Source organism: Rutidosis leptorrhynchoides, chromosome 6 (genome assembly GCF_046630445.1).
Source record: "Rutidosis leptorrhynchoides isolate AG116_Rl617_1_P2 chromosome 6, CSIRO_AGI_Rlap_v1, whole genome shotgun sequence".
Lineage (NCBI taxonomy): Eukaryota > Viridiplantae > Streptophyta > Magnoliopsida > Asterales > Asteraceae > Rutidosis > Rutidosis leptorrhynchoides.
This window is the reverse complement of record NC_092338.1, coordinates 394,485,207-394,504,833: the sequence shown is the minus strand read 5'-3', so window position 1 is coordinate 394,504,833 and position 19,627 is coordinate 394,485,207. Positions and strand designations below refer to the sequence as shown.

The following is a 19,627-nucleotide window of genomic DNA, read 5'->3' as shown; positions in this document are numbered from 1 at the left end:
GTTATTTAAGTTATATATGGTCGGTTATACTGCCTGAATTATATTTCTGTAATCTAACTCTTATTAACTTTACTAACAATTATATTTATGTTATCTAACATTTATGATTACTTATGCAATTAATCATTATTTATTTCATACATACTAATGTTTATTCTTAAAATTTATTATTTATGCATAATATGTATATTCTCTTAATCTTCGTATTTATACTAAACGTATTTATACTATATGCATTTATAGTAATCGTATTTATACTAAAAAAAATTAAAATTATTATTAATACAACGAGTACTGGTTGATCTCTAATGAAAACAAATTGTCATCCAAGAGGGAGTGTTATGAAATCAAAAGTCAAGAATGGCTGTGGATGTCAATTTGAATAATAGTTACGCATGCATTTGAATAGTTAATTGCACAGTAAAATTTATAGTATAAATATAAGTTCGAATGTAATCAGTTTTTGCACCATTCATTTCAATAAGATTTATTACTCTCTCCTTTCTCTTTAAATATCAATAGTCCATAGCCAAGAGTCAGACCACTAAAGGTAGTTATAAAACTCTTAAATTATAACAAAAATTATATTAAATCTGGATAACAAAAAAATATTATTGATTTATTTCATATATATTCAACTTGAAGATATTTGTCCCCCTGCCTAAAATCATGATACATAAACAAAAACAAGAGAACGATCAAAATCAACAATGGCCTTCTTCCTCACTCACTCCCCAATTCACCATCACTCCTTATCTCTCTTCACAAAATTCTTCCTTTCCACTAAACCCAAAACCCTAATCTTCCTATCATCACCATCCCCAAAAGTCAGAACCTTCTCATCTTTAACATCCACTATATCAATCTCAGAAGAACCCCCATTACAACAGATTTCACAAGATAAACTATTCATTCCACCAGAAACTGAAATATTAACTGAAAAACCACCAAGAATCCTGAAAGGGTCTAACATTGTGCTGAGTAAATATGCAAGAGATGCTCAGATAATTTCAGCTGAGTTTGTGAAAAGTAGTGTTGAAACGGATGCTTGTCCGAATGATGGGTGGCCTGAATTTGCTCTTGTTGGACGCTCGAATGTTGGCAAATCTTCGTTGCTTAATTCCATTGTTAAAAGGAAGAAACTTGCTCTTACTTCTAAGAAACCAGGTATATGCATACCATGTGTTTGATGAAATGCCTCTGTGAGAGTTTAAATGTTGGAAATGTACAAATTTATACTTTATGTTATTTTAGACATTAATAGGAGAAGAAATGCATTTCATACTTGGATCCCACCAGAATTTATATATGTTATAGTCTTGAATATGGTTATTAACATTGTTATGTTACCATGGCTTCAATTTCTGACTTATAGAATCCTGTAATAAAGCGATGACCTTTTGATTGAAAACGAATTGCTTGTTATAAGTGTCTGTGGAATTGAATTGAGGGTCTCATAGTCTGTGAGAAGCGAATCTTAACAGTATAATTTCAGTTTATTTGGAAAAAGCTCGAAACTTGAGTTTCTTTTGATGAGTTGGCACCTCTTCATAACATGGTTGTTAAATAGTTTGATGCTTCATTGTGAGACTGTGCTTAGTTGTTGAATCCAAGACCATCAACTTCGGTCACTGTTTTCGTGTTACACCTCTGCTTTCCGATAATAATATTACGACGTAATAACTAGTTTTCTTATCTAACCATTTTCTCTCTTTTTTTTTTTCTTTTTTTTTTTACAGGGAAAACACAGTGCATCAACCACTTTCGAATTAATGATAGTTGGTACTTAGTGGACTTGCCAGGATACGGGTACGATTAAGATTTAAAATTAATCATCTCAGTACTTACACCTGGAACATATATACTACTATGTCAATAAGTTAAAGTAATCACTGCTTGCCCTTTAAGTTTGTATCAATCCAGTTTTTTAATAGTACACGAATGCTCTTGACAGATATGCCTCAGCACCAGGGGAACTTCGAAAAGATTGGAACAAGTTCACCAAAGACTATTTTCTGAACCGGTCAACATTAGTCTCGGTCTTCCTTCTTATTGATGCGAGTATTCCCGCTAAAAAAATTGACCTTGAATATGCTAGTTGGCTGGGTCAGAATCAGGTACCGTTAAATCTAGAAAACTCATGTCATTCACTGTTTTTTAACCAGCCTTTTTGTTATTCAACATGATTGTGACCTATAGTAATTGTTCACCGTGACAGTAACGTTCACATTTGTATAAGCACGGGTTTATTATAGTAATTTCACATTTTCTAATTTCTTTTACAAATTCTATTCTTTTTATCCCGTTTGTTTGCTTTTTGCCTTATTGAAATGTGCCCACACACCCTTAGTTATATACGGAGTAACTAAGACTGATGATCCTTGTTTTCTCTCCTTGTAAGGTCCCGATGACGATAATATTTACGAAATGCGATAAACGGAAAAAGAAAAAGAATGGAGGAAAGCATCCAGAAGAAAATGTGCAAGACTTTCAAGATTTAATTAGTGAATACTTTGACACTGTACCACCATGGATTATGACTAGCAGCCTTACGAATCAAGGTCGAGATGAAATATTGTTGCACATGTCTCAGCTTCGAAACTACTGGCTCAAGCATTAGATTGCGCACCGACTTTGGTTTACATACTACGAGTACTTTTTAGGTTCATATACAATTTGTATACTTTTGTATTTTCCTTTTCCGTACGGAAGGGGTTTTTACAAGACTTGTTTCTTAGCTTTGTTTAATATGTGCTTTATTTTTTTTGTTTAAAATACCAAAAGGATCAGCTTTGAAGTGCAAATGAGATCATGTTTTCAACTGATTGGTTCTATGAAATGGCTTTGATGATATGATCTATCATCAATTTGTTCTTCGAACAAAAGCTAACAATGGGATACTTGAACAATCAAATCTCAAAAGATTATATGACCTAAATCCTGAAAATGAAAATGTTTCATACGCAAATGAACCCCACTCTAACTCTGTACTGACAGCTATTGTATGCTATGTGAAACAGCAAATAGATATAAATATAATCTTCATGCAAAAATAACAACTTGTATAACATACTATCCTTTTAAAACTATACAAAGTACCTAATATATCTTTAAGCTCCCTTTTTAGGAGTTTAGGATAAAACCTCCTTTAGTCTTTACATAGGCAACAACATTCTCATTGAAGTGTCCGAAAACCGGAAACCACAAGCTTACATACAGGGCCAAACTTGTAAGACATGTAATATATACATCAAACATCTAGACTCAAGCGCCACATTTATGTAGAAGTTCATTACTAATTTGACACCAGCTGATTATGTAAAAGGTACTTGGATACATAACAAATTTCATATCACAAGTTTTTGGTTCCAAGGAATACAAAAATCAGCTTCCACACAGTTCATAAAGATGCAATATTTTGTAGTTCTCTTCAAAAGGAAAAAAAAAACAATAGTTCACATTTTAGCTCACTAACATCAACTTTAAGTTGGTTGAGAGACGACGGAGCAAATCGAAGTGCATAAAGCATAGCATAAAAGAACCTGGATTTCATTAGAAAGTATCTGCTTTCTATCTCATATCAAAAGTAAAGAAGCACATTTTAGTTCACATTCTACATATAAGAAGCACACAACATAAAAAATCCAAAACCTTGTTTTACTTAAATAAACTGATTCACGAATACATCAGATGTCTTCAAATCTAAGCACTGGGAGCAGCTCCTTTGCTCCTTGGGGTGGCTTGAGTCCCTGTTTTCAAATATAAACAAGATCAACACAAACTCTCTACAAGAAAATAGATATTTTCATAACAAGATTTTGCTAGTAAAGGCAAAACAGGCTTACCTTCTCTGAAACCGCTCTTAAACCTACGAGGAACATTACGAAGGTACCTCATCCGGCCAGTTCCTGTAGTCTTTCTTCTGATTGCCTTCTCACTCCAGTTGTCTGAATGAAGACATATACGAAAAATATATAATTATATTTATAGAGTAAAATAATACTTTTTGTTGATCCTCGCGCATATTTTCAACAGAGAAATAATCTATTCCATCACCAACAGATAAAGCATACATATTCATCTTGGATTATAGAACCCTTATTGTGAACCAGTTCTATTTGTTCAATCCAATCAAATGCATAAAAATGATGCATTTAATCTAGATCACTTTATTACTCATTTCAAACCCGTAGTCAGACTATCAGTTCTTGTATGTAACTAACAATACAACAATAACAGTTCCCAATCCCAGAGGTACAAGGAGGTAAGATGTACCTAACAAAACGTTATTCTTATGCCGGAACTATTTAGGCAGCACCATGAATCCAAATGAATCCAATCAAGCTAGTGATATCAATACTTTAGGACATACTTTAGGCCCCCTTTTAAACAACCATTTATTGAATTCAAAGCGAACAAGTCAAAGCTACAAAATAAAACCAACACTGAGTAGTAGCAAAATGAAAAATGTTGAATCGACATGGCAAAATGTTAAATGTCAAATAACTTTTGGTCATAAACATCAATTGTTAGTAGTAAAATTTACTTTATAAAAAATCCATCATAATCATCAAACATATTGTCCCATATATAGCAATCTACTGCTACTACAATTGGACATGCATCATCTACTAATATTTGACCAATCAAACCAACAATAAAACCCTAATTTATCCAATACAACATAATAATGGCAACATCCAAAGTCAAATCAATGTTAAAATCAACGATTAACTTAATCAAATACAACATCAAACAATACTAGAATCATTCAACAATACTAATGATTCTAAGTACCCAAACCCCCAATCATAGAATTGTACGCACACAAATACATGATAATATCAGATCAAAAACAGAGTTGATTACAGAACCCTAAAAGTGACTTACATTTCCTGACACGAGCAGCAGGATAAGCACAAGCGGAGCATCGACTCTTCTGCAAGTGAAAACTCCGGCGACCACACCTTACACACAGTGTGTGTGTTTTGTTCCTTCTCTTTCCGAAACTTCCTGTTCCCTTACCCTAATTATTACATAACAACCAAAATTTATACAGCAATCAAGTACAGATTTATACATAAATAATACATATATATATATACATATATAATATATAATATATAATTATATAAAAGAAACGCTAGATTGATTTGTATTAGGGTTGTACCATGGCTCAAGATGCAGATGAAAAAAAAACCTAGCAGATCTCGCGTATAAGAAAAGCGGGTAACAGAGTATAATTAGGTTGTTATGTTATCGGGTGTAATTAGGGTTTGTGTTAAGTTGGGCTTCACGGATTTGAGTATTGGGCTAACTATTGACTTTTTGGGCTTAAGAGTTATATTGGGTCAATTACAACTTCGTCGATCTGTAACTTCAAATCATAGCATGTAATCATGGATAATGTATAATCTGCTTAGAGTTTTTCTAACGTTGGCTCGTCCTCACACCACCCTCACTCGCGCCCTCAAGGGCGGCGTTAGCATTCAACTCGCCCTAGTCCACCTTGGGGCTCTCCGCTCTGCATTTCGTCATGTTCCAGCATAATTGAAGGCGAGATATACGTCATAATTGAAGGCGATATATACGTCAGAAAATAATCGTTTTGGATCAAAATTTAAAAACAATAAAAGGAAAATTGTTCAAAATACACTTTTTTTAGGCTTCAAACAAAATACACTTTTTTTTAAAAAAAAATTGTCTTTTTACACCATTCGGTAGACGGGATTCCGTCTACCACCTTTATCTGTCGTCTACTACCATTTTTACAAAGTAGTCGACGGTGAGATAAAGGTGGTAGACAGAATTCCCGTCTACTGGCAGGGTTAGTAGACAGCGAGAACAAAGCAGTAGACAGACATTTACAAAGTAGTCGACCGTCTACTGCCTTGTTGTTGCTGTCTACTGCCTTGTTGTTGCTGTCTACTGCCTTGTTAGTGTCTACAAGGCAGTAGACAGCAACAACAAGGCAGTAGACGGTCGACTACTTTGTAAATTCTGTCTACCACCTTTATCTCACCGTCGACTACTTTGTAAAAATGGTAGTAGACGACAGATAAAGGTGGTACTGCCTTGTTGTTGCTGTCTACTGCCTTGTTGTTGCTGTCTACTGCCTTGTAGACACTAACAAGGCAGTAGACAGCAACAACAAGGCAGTCTACAGCAACAACAAGGCAGTAGACGGTCGACTACTTTGTAAATGTCTGTCTACTGCTTTGTTCTCGCTGTCTACTAACCCTGCCAGTAGACGTGAATTCGTCTACCACCTTTATCTCACCGTCGACTACTTTGTAAAAATGGTAGTAGACGACAGATAAAGGTGGTAGACGGAATCCCGTCTACCGAATGGTGTAAAAAGACAATTTAAAAAAAAATGTATTTTATTTGAAGCCTTAAAAAGATGTATTTTGATCAATTTCCCACAATAAAAACTTAAAAACTTGGTAGTTCTTTTCAATTCTTATTTATTTTAATTAGGATATTTTTAATGACAACCCTTAGAGTTGTCATTAAGACATGTATAAAATGCGTGTACTTTAAAAATAGTCATCCATTTCCTAAAAATAACTCCCTTTAACCGCCATAATGTAGAACTACTTTATGCATATTTTTTTTTATTTTTAATGACAGTCCTAAAAGGGGATTATAGCCAAAATGCCCATTCCCAGCAAGTTTCTTGCGCTGGAGCCAAAAAAAAAAAATTTGCCAGGTTGCCCTCGCAAGACGCAAGGTGTCTTGCGAGTTGCCCTCGCAAGGCGCAAGCTTGCGTCCTTGCGTCTTGCGAACTTGCGACCTTATCTGATCAGAAATACGATTTTGTGGATAAGATTTCGTCAGATATCCTAGATTTTTACGGATAATATTTTGTCCCTATATATAGATTGACCCTGAGACTTTGAAATCATAGTCTCATAAAAATTTCAAAAGTTTTCAATGCAGAGCTTATACCCACGTTAAGGTACTATTTAAACCATTTTTTCACTAATTTTTGTCATTATGAATTGTGTTAATGATGATAAATTTGTTGTTAATATATGTTGTGGGGGTTCTTTTGAGTACATTAACAACATGCCCATATATATGCCACGAGATTGTTTTAGAATTCGGTTAAGACTCCCAATTGCGCCCGTAAAACCAATGAATCAGAGAATATTGTTAAAAAATGTTCTTAAAAAGATTGACTTTCCACCCAATGCAGCTGTTTCAATGAGATACATTTTTAATAATCAAGTTTTTGATATTACTGATGATGATGAAGACTTTCAAGAGTTTTTACAATATGCAATTGTAAATGGTCCTATTGATATTTATATTGTCGATAGAGTAATAATGCATCAGCCACAACGAAATTCAGAAACAAAATACTCGACAAACCAGCCACTACTACAACAAAACCAAGAAAAAGAGGTACCAAAAAAACCAAAATCACCAAAACCACCAAAACACCAACCACAACAATTCTTACTACAACATGATACCGAAGAAAACCTCGCAAGTAACAATTTGGAAGTGGAAGAACCTGAATTGCCACTATCAAACACAGAAGAGTTTGATTTGCATAACTATGGTCTTGAAAACGTATGTAAAATTAAAGAATTAGACCACCCGTTTGAGGTACCTCTTGTCGAAGATAGTGATTCAGATGGAGGAAAAGACCGAGACGCAGAATTCCAATATGAAGAAGAAAAGCAAGATCCGTTCTGGAATATGCCAACTCTTTTGAGTCAGCATGAGGAAGAGCGCGAACAGACGACTGAAATACCAACTACGTATAGGGTGTCAGATTTAATTAAAGTCTGTCAAACTTTCTTGAACAAAGAAGAGTTTATAAACACCCTATTTACAAAATGTCTTGAAGAAAACTTCCAAATAAAGCCTGTAAAGTCAGACAAATCTCGATACACCGCTAAATGTGTGTTGCCAAACTGTGAGTGGAAATGTAGTGCTTACAGAATACGATTCACTGAAAACTTTATGGTAAAGAAACTGCATGACGTACACACATGCTCACGCACACTAATTATGGGAAACAATAAACATGCAACCAAAAAGGTGTTGGGTAGTATGTTTGTGGATTCATTCAAATCTGCAAACCGGGAATATAAAGCAAACGATATACTTGCGGATATAGGCAGCCGATTCGGTGTCAGCATATCTTACAATCAAGCATGAAGGGCAAAATGTCATACATTACAGATGCTTCGTGGGAGTAGTGAAGAGTCGTACCAAATGCTTCCAATTTACCTACATAACATTAAGATTCACAACCCCGGAAGCGTAATGAATTTGATCACAGACAAAGAAAATAGATTTCTGATGTGTTATTATTCCCTTAGCGTAGTTGTAAGTATCACTATTACCATTTAATAACAATTTTAATGTTTGCGTTCCTTGTGTATCGATTAAAAAATTTAAAACATATTTGTTTTAACATTGTTCATTCCTGCAGATTCAATCATTTGTTCAACATTGTCGCCCGATAATCATCGTCGATGGAGCGCATTTGAAGGCAGGATATTTGGGTACGAATTTAGTTGCTGTTGCGATCGATGGCAATAATGAAATTTTGCCATTAGCTTATGGAATTGCTGGCGGCGAGACAAATGAGTCTTTGGATTGGTTTTTGGGCAACCTACGAGACCATTTGATGACTTGGGGAATGGGTGATCGTATGTCAGAGCTTACTTTTATTTCAGATCGAGGTTTGCCAATAGCACATGGTGTTTCAACCGTGTTCCCCGAAGCGTTTCACTGTTTCTGCGCTCGCTATTTGTTTGCAAGCATTAAAAGTAAATCCAACAAATTCAAATATTTTGAATGACATTATTGGAAAATGGTCAAAGCTTATCGTGCGTTGGATTTTGAGGATCATCTTAATGTATTTAGAAGAAGATTGAAAGCGTCTTACGAAATATTAAGTGATGTCGGGTTCCACAAATGGTCTAGAAGTAGAGCGGAACATGTTAGGTATTCATACCTTACTAGCAACAGTGTAGAGTCTGTTAATGCACTATCCGTACATGCTCGAAAACTACCTGTTTGCATGTTATTGGAATTTTTTCGCGCTTCGGTACAAGATTGGTATTTCAAACATCGCAACCAATTGGTTAGTCTTACTTCAACTGTTACTCCATATGCTGAACATAAACTAGCTAAGAGGACGAAAAAGTCAAGAAGATGGCAAGCAATTCCATCGACAAACAATCTAGTAGATGTGCGCGTTGGACGAAAAAATGGCCTTGTTAATCTAGCAGATAAAGTTTGTTCATGTGGGCAGTGGCAGGGATCAGGCATACCTTGCGGACATGTTATTGCAGCAGCACGACTGTTTGAAGTAGCTGATGTTACTCAATTTGTATCTCATTGGTTCACGATAGAAACTTATATAAGTACGCATATGGAACACATCCATCCTTTGCCCCATCGGTCTGAATGGTCGGATCCGGGGCCCAACGTCCTACCAATTGTAAACCCTCCCATTAAGCCGAAAAGAGCTCCCGGACGCCCAAAATCAACAAAACGTCATCCGTCAACGGGTGAAGACACTGAAAAAACAGTAAGAACATGTACTCGTTGCAAAGAACCAGGTCATGGTAGGGATACGTTCAAATCTTCAGTTGATCGAACTGGTGAACCAACCACGAAAAGGGTAGTAAAAACATCGGCCTCAACTTCAAAGTCGAAAAAGGGTAAGGAGAAACTCACTGACAAAGAAGCGTTTCATGCTTATCAGTCTCAGTTTTATGCAACGTGTAATCTAGCGAGCGATAATTAGTAAACCAATCTCCAAGTTTCTGTTTATTTTCTTTTCCTATTGTATTTTTTTTATGTCATATCGATGGTTGTAATAAATTCTCGAAGTTTATCTATGTTATGTGTGATAATCTATATTTTGGTTTATCTATGGTATCATTAAACCTTGAGTCCAACCATGTACACGTACGCAAGGTCGCAAGATAGACCTTGCGACCTCATTAACACGTACTCAAGGTCGCAAGATAGACCGTGCGACTTCATTAACACATACGCAAGGGAGCAAGATAGATCTTGCGACTTCATTAACACATACGCAAGGTCGCAAGATAGACCCTGCGACCTAATCAACACATACGCAAGGTCGCAAGATAGTCCATCTTTCTTCTAAGCGCTGCTACTCTGCTATTCTTTCCAATCCGAGTCACATTTATATAGACCTACTAGTAAGTACTTGTATCATATAATTACAACCTTCAAAATAGCAGAATTTCATAAAACAAGTTCAACAACACATATACATATCAACAAGGGTACAGTCATACAACCTGTGCAGCCTTTTTAGCATCCTTTGTCGCATCTTTTTCCTCTGGTGGTGGCGGTAGTGTATCAAAACGTGCACGGAAGAATGCCCTTGCCATTCTGTTCCTATATTCCTGTGCAGCCTTTTTTGGATCTCCAATGTCATCAAGCCCCTCCTGTGCAAACACCAGTCTCTCTATATGGATGCACACCCAAACACCACAGTCACCGGTTTCACCTGCCTGCACTGGCACATTACGCCCAGTTTCAATCATCAACTCCATACTCTCATTGTTTTTGTAGTAATCTTCAAGCTGTGATTCTGGCGTCTTGTTATAGTAGTCAATCGCGTGCAAGTAGACGGGCAAGTTTTCACACAACATTGTGACAACATGTTGTAGCTGTTCACTTGCAAGACCGGGTAAACTGTCGTACACATAAACTTTCATTTCTTCTAACTTTAATGATAGCAACAAGAAATGTTCTGGTTGTTTAAAGTGTACTGGGATCAAAATCTGAAACAGAAAGAATGTTTAGTCAGAAAACCATCCATACGCAAGGACGCAAAAAGAACCTTGCGTCCAAATTACATGAAGATGCAAGGTCGCAAGACTTACCTTGCGTCCAAGAACATTACTAGACGCACGATCGCAAGACTAACCTTGCGTCCAAGTACATTTGCAGACGCAAGGTCGCAATATGTACCTTGCGCCTGTTCCAGTTTACAAAAAACATCACTACCATTTTGCTTACTAATTATAAACAACACCAGAGTGATAATTAGAATGTTTACCTGACCACATGAAGATCAAGCTGGATACATTTCATCACTACCATCCCCAAGAGCAATTATATACGTGTAATTTGGTTCCCTAACGACAGTGATTCCTTCATTATCTTTGAAATTAGGATCATTGGCCTTGGCCTGCTTCAACTTCTCCTCCTTTTGCTTCAACCTCTCCTCCTTCTCCTTCTGACTTAATCCCTAAAATTCTTTAAAGTTTGCAAGCTGAGCCAGGAATCCAGATGGCATAATTGTCCATCGAGAACTTGCTTTAACCACCTCATGTGTAAACTCAGGAGTGTTAAACATCTGGCTTGCTACAAATTAAGAAGACAGGTTAGGATATTAACACAAATTAATTCATGTCATAAACAAAACATTAAGGAGATCACTCACCAAGTTCTCCAAATATCCTGCCTTTCCTAACCCCAGCAAGCGAATCCAAAACTCCGTACTAAGGTAAATGAACTGATCACTTTGAAAGATGAACATGCAATGGGTCTCTTGCTTGCTCTGTATAATTGTCGTGGGATCTTTTGCAGGGGGTGCATGCATTCTCTGATCTCTCCATGCTCCAGTGGGTGGTGGTTTAAGACAACCTTGATCATTGATAAGTCTGTCGATCATGGCCCAGATTTCTTCTTCAGTAGCCCAGTCCTTTTCCTTCCTTTTTCTCTTAAAACACACCTTCACATCCTTACCACTTACATTCTTTGGTCCTTCTGTTTCAACAGGTGCAACGTTATCAACTACCATAGCATCAGGTTGTCCATCAACAACTTTCTGATCAAACATTTGCTCATCAACAAATTGCTCATCTGTATCTAGGTTGACCACATTCATGTTTTCCACTTTCTCAATGACATGTCTGGACAACTGTGCAAAACAGGAAATCTGGTTAGTAAAAAACACAGACGCAAGGACGCAATAATAACCTTGCGTCCATATAGCACAAGGACGCAAGACTAACTTTGCGTCCACTAAGCGCAAGGTCGCAAGATTAACCTTGCGTCCACATCAGTGAAGCAAGAAAAACAAATATTTATGATTTTTTTTTTTACAAAAAAAACACAATTATAATATTATAATGCAGCAATTTACCTTCTCAATTGGTTTTCTATATCCAGGTGAAGTAAACGGGGACCTTAATGCACGCGTGGGCCGTCTTTCTCTAATTCCACGTCGTATTTGCATCGGAGAAGAGTTGACAATCTCATTGTCAGAGAAAGATTTCTCATAATACGTATCGTCCTAAGCAAATAACAAATAAAAAACATATATTATATAAATTCAGATGAGAACAAATATTCAAATGTAAAAAATAAAAATAATTAATAAATTTTAATATACCGGATACTCTTGCTCTGGAAAAGGGTTTTCTTCGTATTCTGACAATTTCCTTTTACATTCACTTAATTCATTTTCAACTTTGTCCAACCGCTCTTTAAATTCTTTTTCACTTTTGTCTACCCGCTCGGTCAACAACGCTACCACACGATGTAATTCTTGTACCTCGGGTATTTTGATGTGTTGGTGTCTGTATCTGTGTCTGCTCTACAGTTTCTGGAATTATTGGGGTTTCTTCTTGTTGGATCTCCTGTTCAACTAAAGTTCCAAGAAATAACGCGTCACTATCAATCCACCATTGACACTCCTTCTCTGTATCTGTGACGATCGCTCCAAATCCATATGGACGAACACGTCATTCATTGATTTCATTGCGAGGTATTTGACCTCTATGTGATACGTTTTGTAACATTGCATTCGTTTAAAAAGGTATTTCATAAATGAATATATAAATTCCAGTTTTTTTTTTACATCTGATGATTCCTACGTATAGACATTCACCATTTAAATGGTTTACAATAATACATCTGTTGACAATACAGTCAAAATAAGATACATGGTAATGGTTTGATGAATGCAAGTTTCTTGTATATAGCATGTATGACTCCAAGCACATAACTTGTATCACGTATGAGCAAACAGCGGAAGACTTCTAGAAACCTGAGAATAAACATGCTAACAAGTGTCAACACAAAGGTTGGTGAGTTCATAGTTTTAATATTACACATAATCCGTATATCAATGTGGATTACAAAAGTTCAGTTGTTTTATTCAAAACGTTTATCAATAGGTTTTACATAAAAGGTGGATCACAAGATTTCAGTTGTTTCATTCGAAATGTTTATCAATCGGTTCTACAAAATTGAGCACCCTGGTAACTAAACTTTAACGTTTATATAATTTGTACCCTTTGTATAATCATCTTAATAATACACGCAAACCAACGTGTACGCTTCTCAAATAGCATACGTTCGTTAAAAGGCTAGTGCTCTAGCTCGGACGGGGATATCAAGCCCTATGGATCCATATACTACTACTCGCGCCCACCAGTTCTTATAACTGGCAGTTACTAGTTACCAAAGCTAAGGGATTTTCGGTTCAAACTCAGTGTAGAATTTAGTATGTACTTGTATCCATTGAGTTTAAAATAAATTGCATGTATTCTCAGCCCAAAAATATAGATTGCAAAAGCAATTAAAAAGGGAGCAAATGAAACTCACACAAAATCAGTTTTAGTATTTGTATCCATTTATTAAAACAGTTTATAAAACTGCGCATGTATTCTCAGCCCGAAAATATGTATAAAAAGGGATCAATTGAACTCACGCATATAAATATTGTATATCGGTTAATAAAGCATTTGCATGTATTCTCAGCCCAAAAATGTAGAGAGTAAAAGGGATCTTATGAAACTCACGCATATAAATTTAGTATTTTTAGTATTTATAAACAGTCGCATGTATTCTCAGCCCAAAAATATATTGAGTAAAAGGGATCATATGAAACTCACAGTTTAATATTGATATACAATATTGCAGGAAAGCACGTAGACGCATCGGAGATGATAAACACGAGGTTTGATTCACAAAAATACCCCCGAACATTACCCATAATTTCCTTGGCAATAACTCATATTTTCCTTAGCTCTTTCCCGCTCGAAAACATATTTTGAAAATTACTTGGACAGCACTCCGTCGTAATATTTTTTTGTACATTATTATTTTTGTATCGCAAAAATAATAACACTAATAATAATAAAAAAATAATAAGATTAATAATAATCTTATTAATAATAATAATAATAATAATAATAATAATAAATAATAAATAATATTACGGAGTATATATATATTTGTGTATGTGTGTGATTTAAATCGAGCGAAAACACTGAAATTTATAGATGTGGCCTGAAATCTGGAGTCATGCGACTCGCATGGAAATGGCCTTCTGGCCATGCGACTCGCATGAGGACCAGGGACAGCTCACATTGTTTTGGCTCCTAGCTTGTCGACATAATTAAATATTAATATAATATATATAATTTAAATAATTAATTATATATTATATTAAATTCACGTGCATAGTTGACTTGTAATTTTTGTTCCGATAAGTCGTACGTCATCACTCGACTTATGTCCCGGTTCTGGTTTTTCGAATGTCCTTTCGTACGCTGAGAAAACTTGCATTTTACGTTTCGTGACACGTACCTTTGTCAAGATATAGCCTTAAGTTATCCATAAACTATACCACTCATAGTATATCTTAAACTTTCGAGTATTTTGGTCATTTACTTCTATAAATCATCGTCTCGTTATTTGTAAAAAATACATTTTAAAATAGTGTTTTACTGTAGCAAAGTTACTGTAGCAAAGTCAAATTTCACTGTAGCAAATAGTGATTTTCGAAAACACTGTAGCATTTTGAGTAATGTGGCAATTTGAAAACACTGTAGCAAATTAGTGTTTAACTGGTTCATCTTAAACGCTTTAGTTAACTTATCTAAATATCAATTGAATCAATAAACGAATGTTACTATCGTTTATTATATATATGTATATATCTTTTTAATATACATAAATCAGTTTTTAAATACACATTGGACGTTATTTATAAATAAATTTTAATAATAAATATTTCAACTTATCATATACATTCAAATAGATATTTAAACCAATAAGTTTAATGTACGGTATCAAACAATTAATACATTGTTACCTTTTCATGTTATAGTATATATGTATCTTTTTACATATAATTGTTCGCGAATCGTCGAAAACAACCGAAGGTATTTAAATATATAAAAGTAATTCAAAAATTTTGAGATTCAGTTTTACAGACTTTGCTTATCGTGTCGGAAATGTTAATCATACAAAGATTAAGTTTAAATTTAGTCGAAATTTCTGGGTCATCACAGTATCAGTGGGGAAGAGACCACGTAGAGGTTTCTTGTTCTTGGGACAATCATCCTGCATAATCAAACACGACTTTATACACAAGATAACAAAAAATACTTGGAACTTTTCTGGTCAAACAGACGCAAGGACGCAAACAAAGCTTTGCGTCTCCAATGTAGCACGTACGCAAATTCGCAAGTACAACCTTGCGTCCAAGCTTAAGAAAGACGCAAAGACGCAGGAATGGTCTTGCGTCCTTGCCATTTCCTCTCTGTTTCAATAGTCAATTACCAATCAATGGTAATTCCAAATATTAAATGCAACTGACCTGAATATCTAAGAGTTTAATGTAATCAGAGATTCCAAAAGTCTCCGCTGTTGTACGCTTCGAAAAAAGAGCCCTCGGTACTCCATTCTTGTCCGTTTTTGTAGCAAAGGATTTAATGGTACGACGTTAAGCCTCGAGGATCCAAATCTACAAATCATTTGTTTTAACAATATCAATATATATATATTATCTTTAAATAATAAAAGTATTTGAAATCAAACATGTCGTTACCTTAAATGCCCACATAAATCCCGCCAAAGTGTACGCCTTGTCGCTCTCTAATTGGCTTTCCCGAACACCAAACCCTTCACTAACCGCTTCGTAAGTCGGTTCCCATATACGAGACCCCCATGGGTACTTATTAACACTTGAAAAAATCTTCAACTAAAAATAAGAACTTCTTGTTCACCACATGGGCAGATTGTTTACCCATAAAAGCTCTCTCTACAACTAATATGATTGCTAGTCGAACCACATCATCGTCCGAAACACCAACCCGACTACTTTTTAGTAGCTTCTTTTCAATATCACCAATCAAATTGTTTGTGCTCTCTTTAATGGACGGAAATAAATGTTGTCTAATTGGAGCCGTCTCCTTTTCATAATTTTTAGGGATGTAATGTGCCATATCCGTACGGGTACCAAACAAAAACCCCGTTACTAGACAAAATTCAAGGCGACCAAATCTAATAGAAAAATTAGGCTTGAATCTAAACCATATGTCATCTTGCTCCTCTGGGTACTTATCATCATCAATTCTTTCCGGCCGTACAGTTTTACGTTGGAGCATTGCATGTACAAGTCCGGGATCGTTTCCCATGTATTCAAGATCTAACCATACACCAAAACACGTTTCTTTAAATATTTTTATTTGATCTTCGGTCATTACTTTCTTCACATCACCTATAATACTTATTTTATTCTTCATCGTCAGTTTACCTTCAGCCAATCCCTGTAAGATTAACAATAACAACATCAGCATATGATACGCAAATACGCAAGATTGGTCTTGCGTCCTAAACTACAGGTACGCAAGGTCGCAAATTTGGTCTTGCGACCATATACAAACCGGAACGCAAGGACGCAAAATGACCCTTGCGCCTAGACAGTAAAGTTATTTTGACCAGCAACAAATTGTTTTTTCACCAAAAAACTATACAAAACAAGAGATAATATACCCCATTATTAAGAAAAAAAAAGCAAGAATACGGTTAAATAATGATGATTATCATAGAGACATTTCATCGAACCGTTGGTGTGCATATTTTTACATTTATATATGAACATATGAAATTGATATACAACTCCCATATAACTAACATATATAGTGAAAGAAGAACTAACCTGAGGATTTTCCATTGTTATTAGGTTGATTTTTTGATTTCTTTCGTAGTTAAAATGAAGCAGACGAAGACGATGGTGACGTAGTTGGTGACGTAGGCGCTGGTACGTGGTGGTTGTGGTGAATACGATGGATGAACTGGTGGTAGTGCAGGTGGTGATGGTGGTTACGATCTACTGTTCGAACGAGAGAGAAGATGATGGAGGTTTGCGTATTTGCGTTTGGCTAGGTTTCACGTAATTTGCTTCTCAACGTCTGGGTAAGTGTGTGTGTGTCAAGGGAATGTTATTATCAGGTTTATAACCTAATAATAACAAACGCAAGACGCAAAGACGCAAGCACGCAAGATCCAAAAACTTTGCGTCTTGCGTCCAGTCGCAAGGTTTAATTTGCGTCTTTGTGTATGGTATGATTAATATTTTTTTGTTGCTGCTGTTTGAGTTTTTTTTATTTGTTTAACTTCTGTTAATGTATATGTCCATCTATAAAAGTTTTTGGTACTCAATTAAATTTGAGTTTTTTTTATTTGTTACTGCTTAAGTGTAAGTTTATAAAAGTTATTGACCAAATTACTCCCGTCGTCCTTGAACTTGTACTGAAATTAAAATGACCAATAAAACAGATAGGCTAAAATTAAAATACCATTTCATTAGCCAGAATGACATACTACAAACACACAAACTAAGTAGTACAAAAGGCCCAACGACCTACTTTATTACATGATCAACCAAGATTAATTAAATTGGAGCAGCATACATAATCTGAGCATTCAACACCTCTCGATCAGAAGGATACACCAACTCGTCTTCATCAGCAAAGAAGTTGTTCAACAACATGTCATAGGGCAATCCACTCCCACCAGCTGCAGGCATTCCGGCCATCTGATTAGCAACCACATATGCCAGATTAATTGAGATTTGTTCGAGCAAACACATCAAAATCAAAACTTCAGTTATAGATAGCTCCACATCAGCATCATCTCGAAACATGACATTCTTCTTGATGACATTCATCATCTGTTGATACTGGTCCTGAATATCTTCCTCCCTGATAATGACAGGACCACTGTTTGGCATGTCAAAACCAGGTTTACATAGTCCCGAAACAAACCCAGAAGCTGAGAATGAATTTCCTGTAGCTGACCTCCTCGGGGCCTTTTTCACATCCTTGCTAAGACTGAAAAACTTGAAATCTTCATCTGGAATATCCAGAATCTCACCAAACTCCTCCAACGTCCAATCGTAGGAATAACCAAACATGTTCACGTGAACACATTTCAATTTACGTGGATCAAACACATAGTTAGCATAGAATTCCCTAACAAGTCTGGGATAGTACTCATTAACTTGACGATATAGAAAAGCTCCAGCATCTATTCCCCGCCAGTACGCGAAAAAACCACCTTGAGCAACAACGTTAATACCAGGAAGAATGGGACGGTCGGCTAATAGTCGTCGTCTTTCAGCAACTTGTTGTGATGACTCTCCTTGTGATGGTCGGTGTGAAGCTCTAGCTCTTCTGTCCATGGATATTAACTGAGATTAACTGTAAATAACAAACTAATTAAAAATAATCATCATACAAATAAATAATAAATACTATAATTAGTGAAGAAAAATGCTTAAATTAGTACCTTAAAGTGCCTTTAATCAATGAATTGCACAAGGATGGAATTTTTATGAGACTGTGAAATCAAATTTCCAGGGTCATACTATAAATAGGGTAAAATCTTATCCGACAAAAATCTAAGAAATCTTACTAAATCTTATCTGAAAATCCAACATCTGATCAGATAAGGTCGCAAGTTCGCAAGACGCAAGGACGCAAGCTTGCGCCTTGCGAGGGCAACTCGCAAGGCACCTTGCGTCTTGCGAGGGCAACCTGACATTTTTTTTTTTTGGGCTCCAGCGCAAGAAATTTGCTGGGAATGGGCATTTTGGCTATAATCCCGTCCTAAAAGCTAAAGCTGTCATTAATTATTTTTTATTTATATTTATATACTATATATAAACAAACTCATCTCGATAAATATAATTAAAATTAATGAAGAAATATGTGGTGGTTGAGAGTGAATTAGTTCTCGGTTAGTCGTAGTGATGAAGTATTGATGTGATGATGATGTAGCAGCTAGTGAGAAAGTATGTCATGATTAAAAAATGTATTAACAATCACGAGATATTATGAACTATACCTATACCAGTATAATCATAGAGTTATCGTATAATATTATTAACTTCAAATCTCGTCTCCACCCTCCTCGTAATCATTAGAACCTTATTTGCAAGGCCAATTGGTAACTAAAATGGTAATCCAATACACTAAATTAGTTCATAGTTTGCGTAATAAATTAGTTGTATAATTTTAGAAAAGTGGCGCTTTATAACAATAAGCAAATATAAAATTATTACAATTGTCTAATGATATTTCCACATGAGTTTTTGATAAATTCACTAAATTAATGCATCTTTTGATTGTACTGTGCAAACTGTAATGCACAGATATGAGTGGATTTATCAAAAAATTATGTGAAAATATCATCACCCATCTTTTTATATCAAGAACAATATTCAATCCTGACGAGATAAGGTGTGTAAGATGTTGGTGATTTTAATGTCATCCAACGGTTAATTTAGGTTATTGCAATTTACATGTAA

At 35.5% G+C, this 19,627-nt stretch overlaps 2 protein-coding genes across 2 annotated transcripts; one reads left to right on the top strand and one right to left on the bottom strand.

The window, feature by feature from the left end:
* The first annotated feature begins 524 nt into the window (after positions 1 to 524).
* On the top strand, positions 525 to 2,654 carry LOC139853065 (GTP-binding protein At2g22870). Its single transcript, XM_071842433.1, has 4 exons — positions 525 to 1,167; positions 1,740 to 1,809; positions 1,955 to 2,117; positions 2,402 to 2,654. The coding sequence occupies exons 1-4, from the start codon at positions 711 to 713 to the stop codon at positions 2,618 to 2,620; spliced, it is 909 nt and encodes a 302-aa protein (XP_071698534.1). The 5' UTR covers positions 525 to 710; the 3' UTR covers positions 2,621 to 2,654.
* A 986-nt stretch (positions 2,655 to 3,640) lies between these two features.
* On the bottom strand, positions 3,641 to 5,245 carry LOC139855132 (large ribosomal subunit protein eL37x). Its single transcript, XM_071844378.1, has 4 exons — positions 5,171 to 5,245; positions 4,891 to 5,026; positions 3,846 to 3,947; positions 3,641 to 3,749 (listed from the first exon to the last, which is right to left on the bottom strand). The coding sequence occupies exons 1-4, from the start codon at positions 5,171 to 5,173 to the stop codon at positions 3,703 to 3,705; spliced, it is 288 nt and encodes a 95-aa protein (XP_071700479.1). The 5' UTR covers positions 5,174 to 5,245; the 3' UTR covers positions 3,641 to 3,702.
* Between the last annotated feature and the right edge of the window lie 14,382 nt (positions 5,246 to 19,627).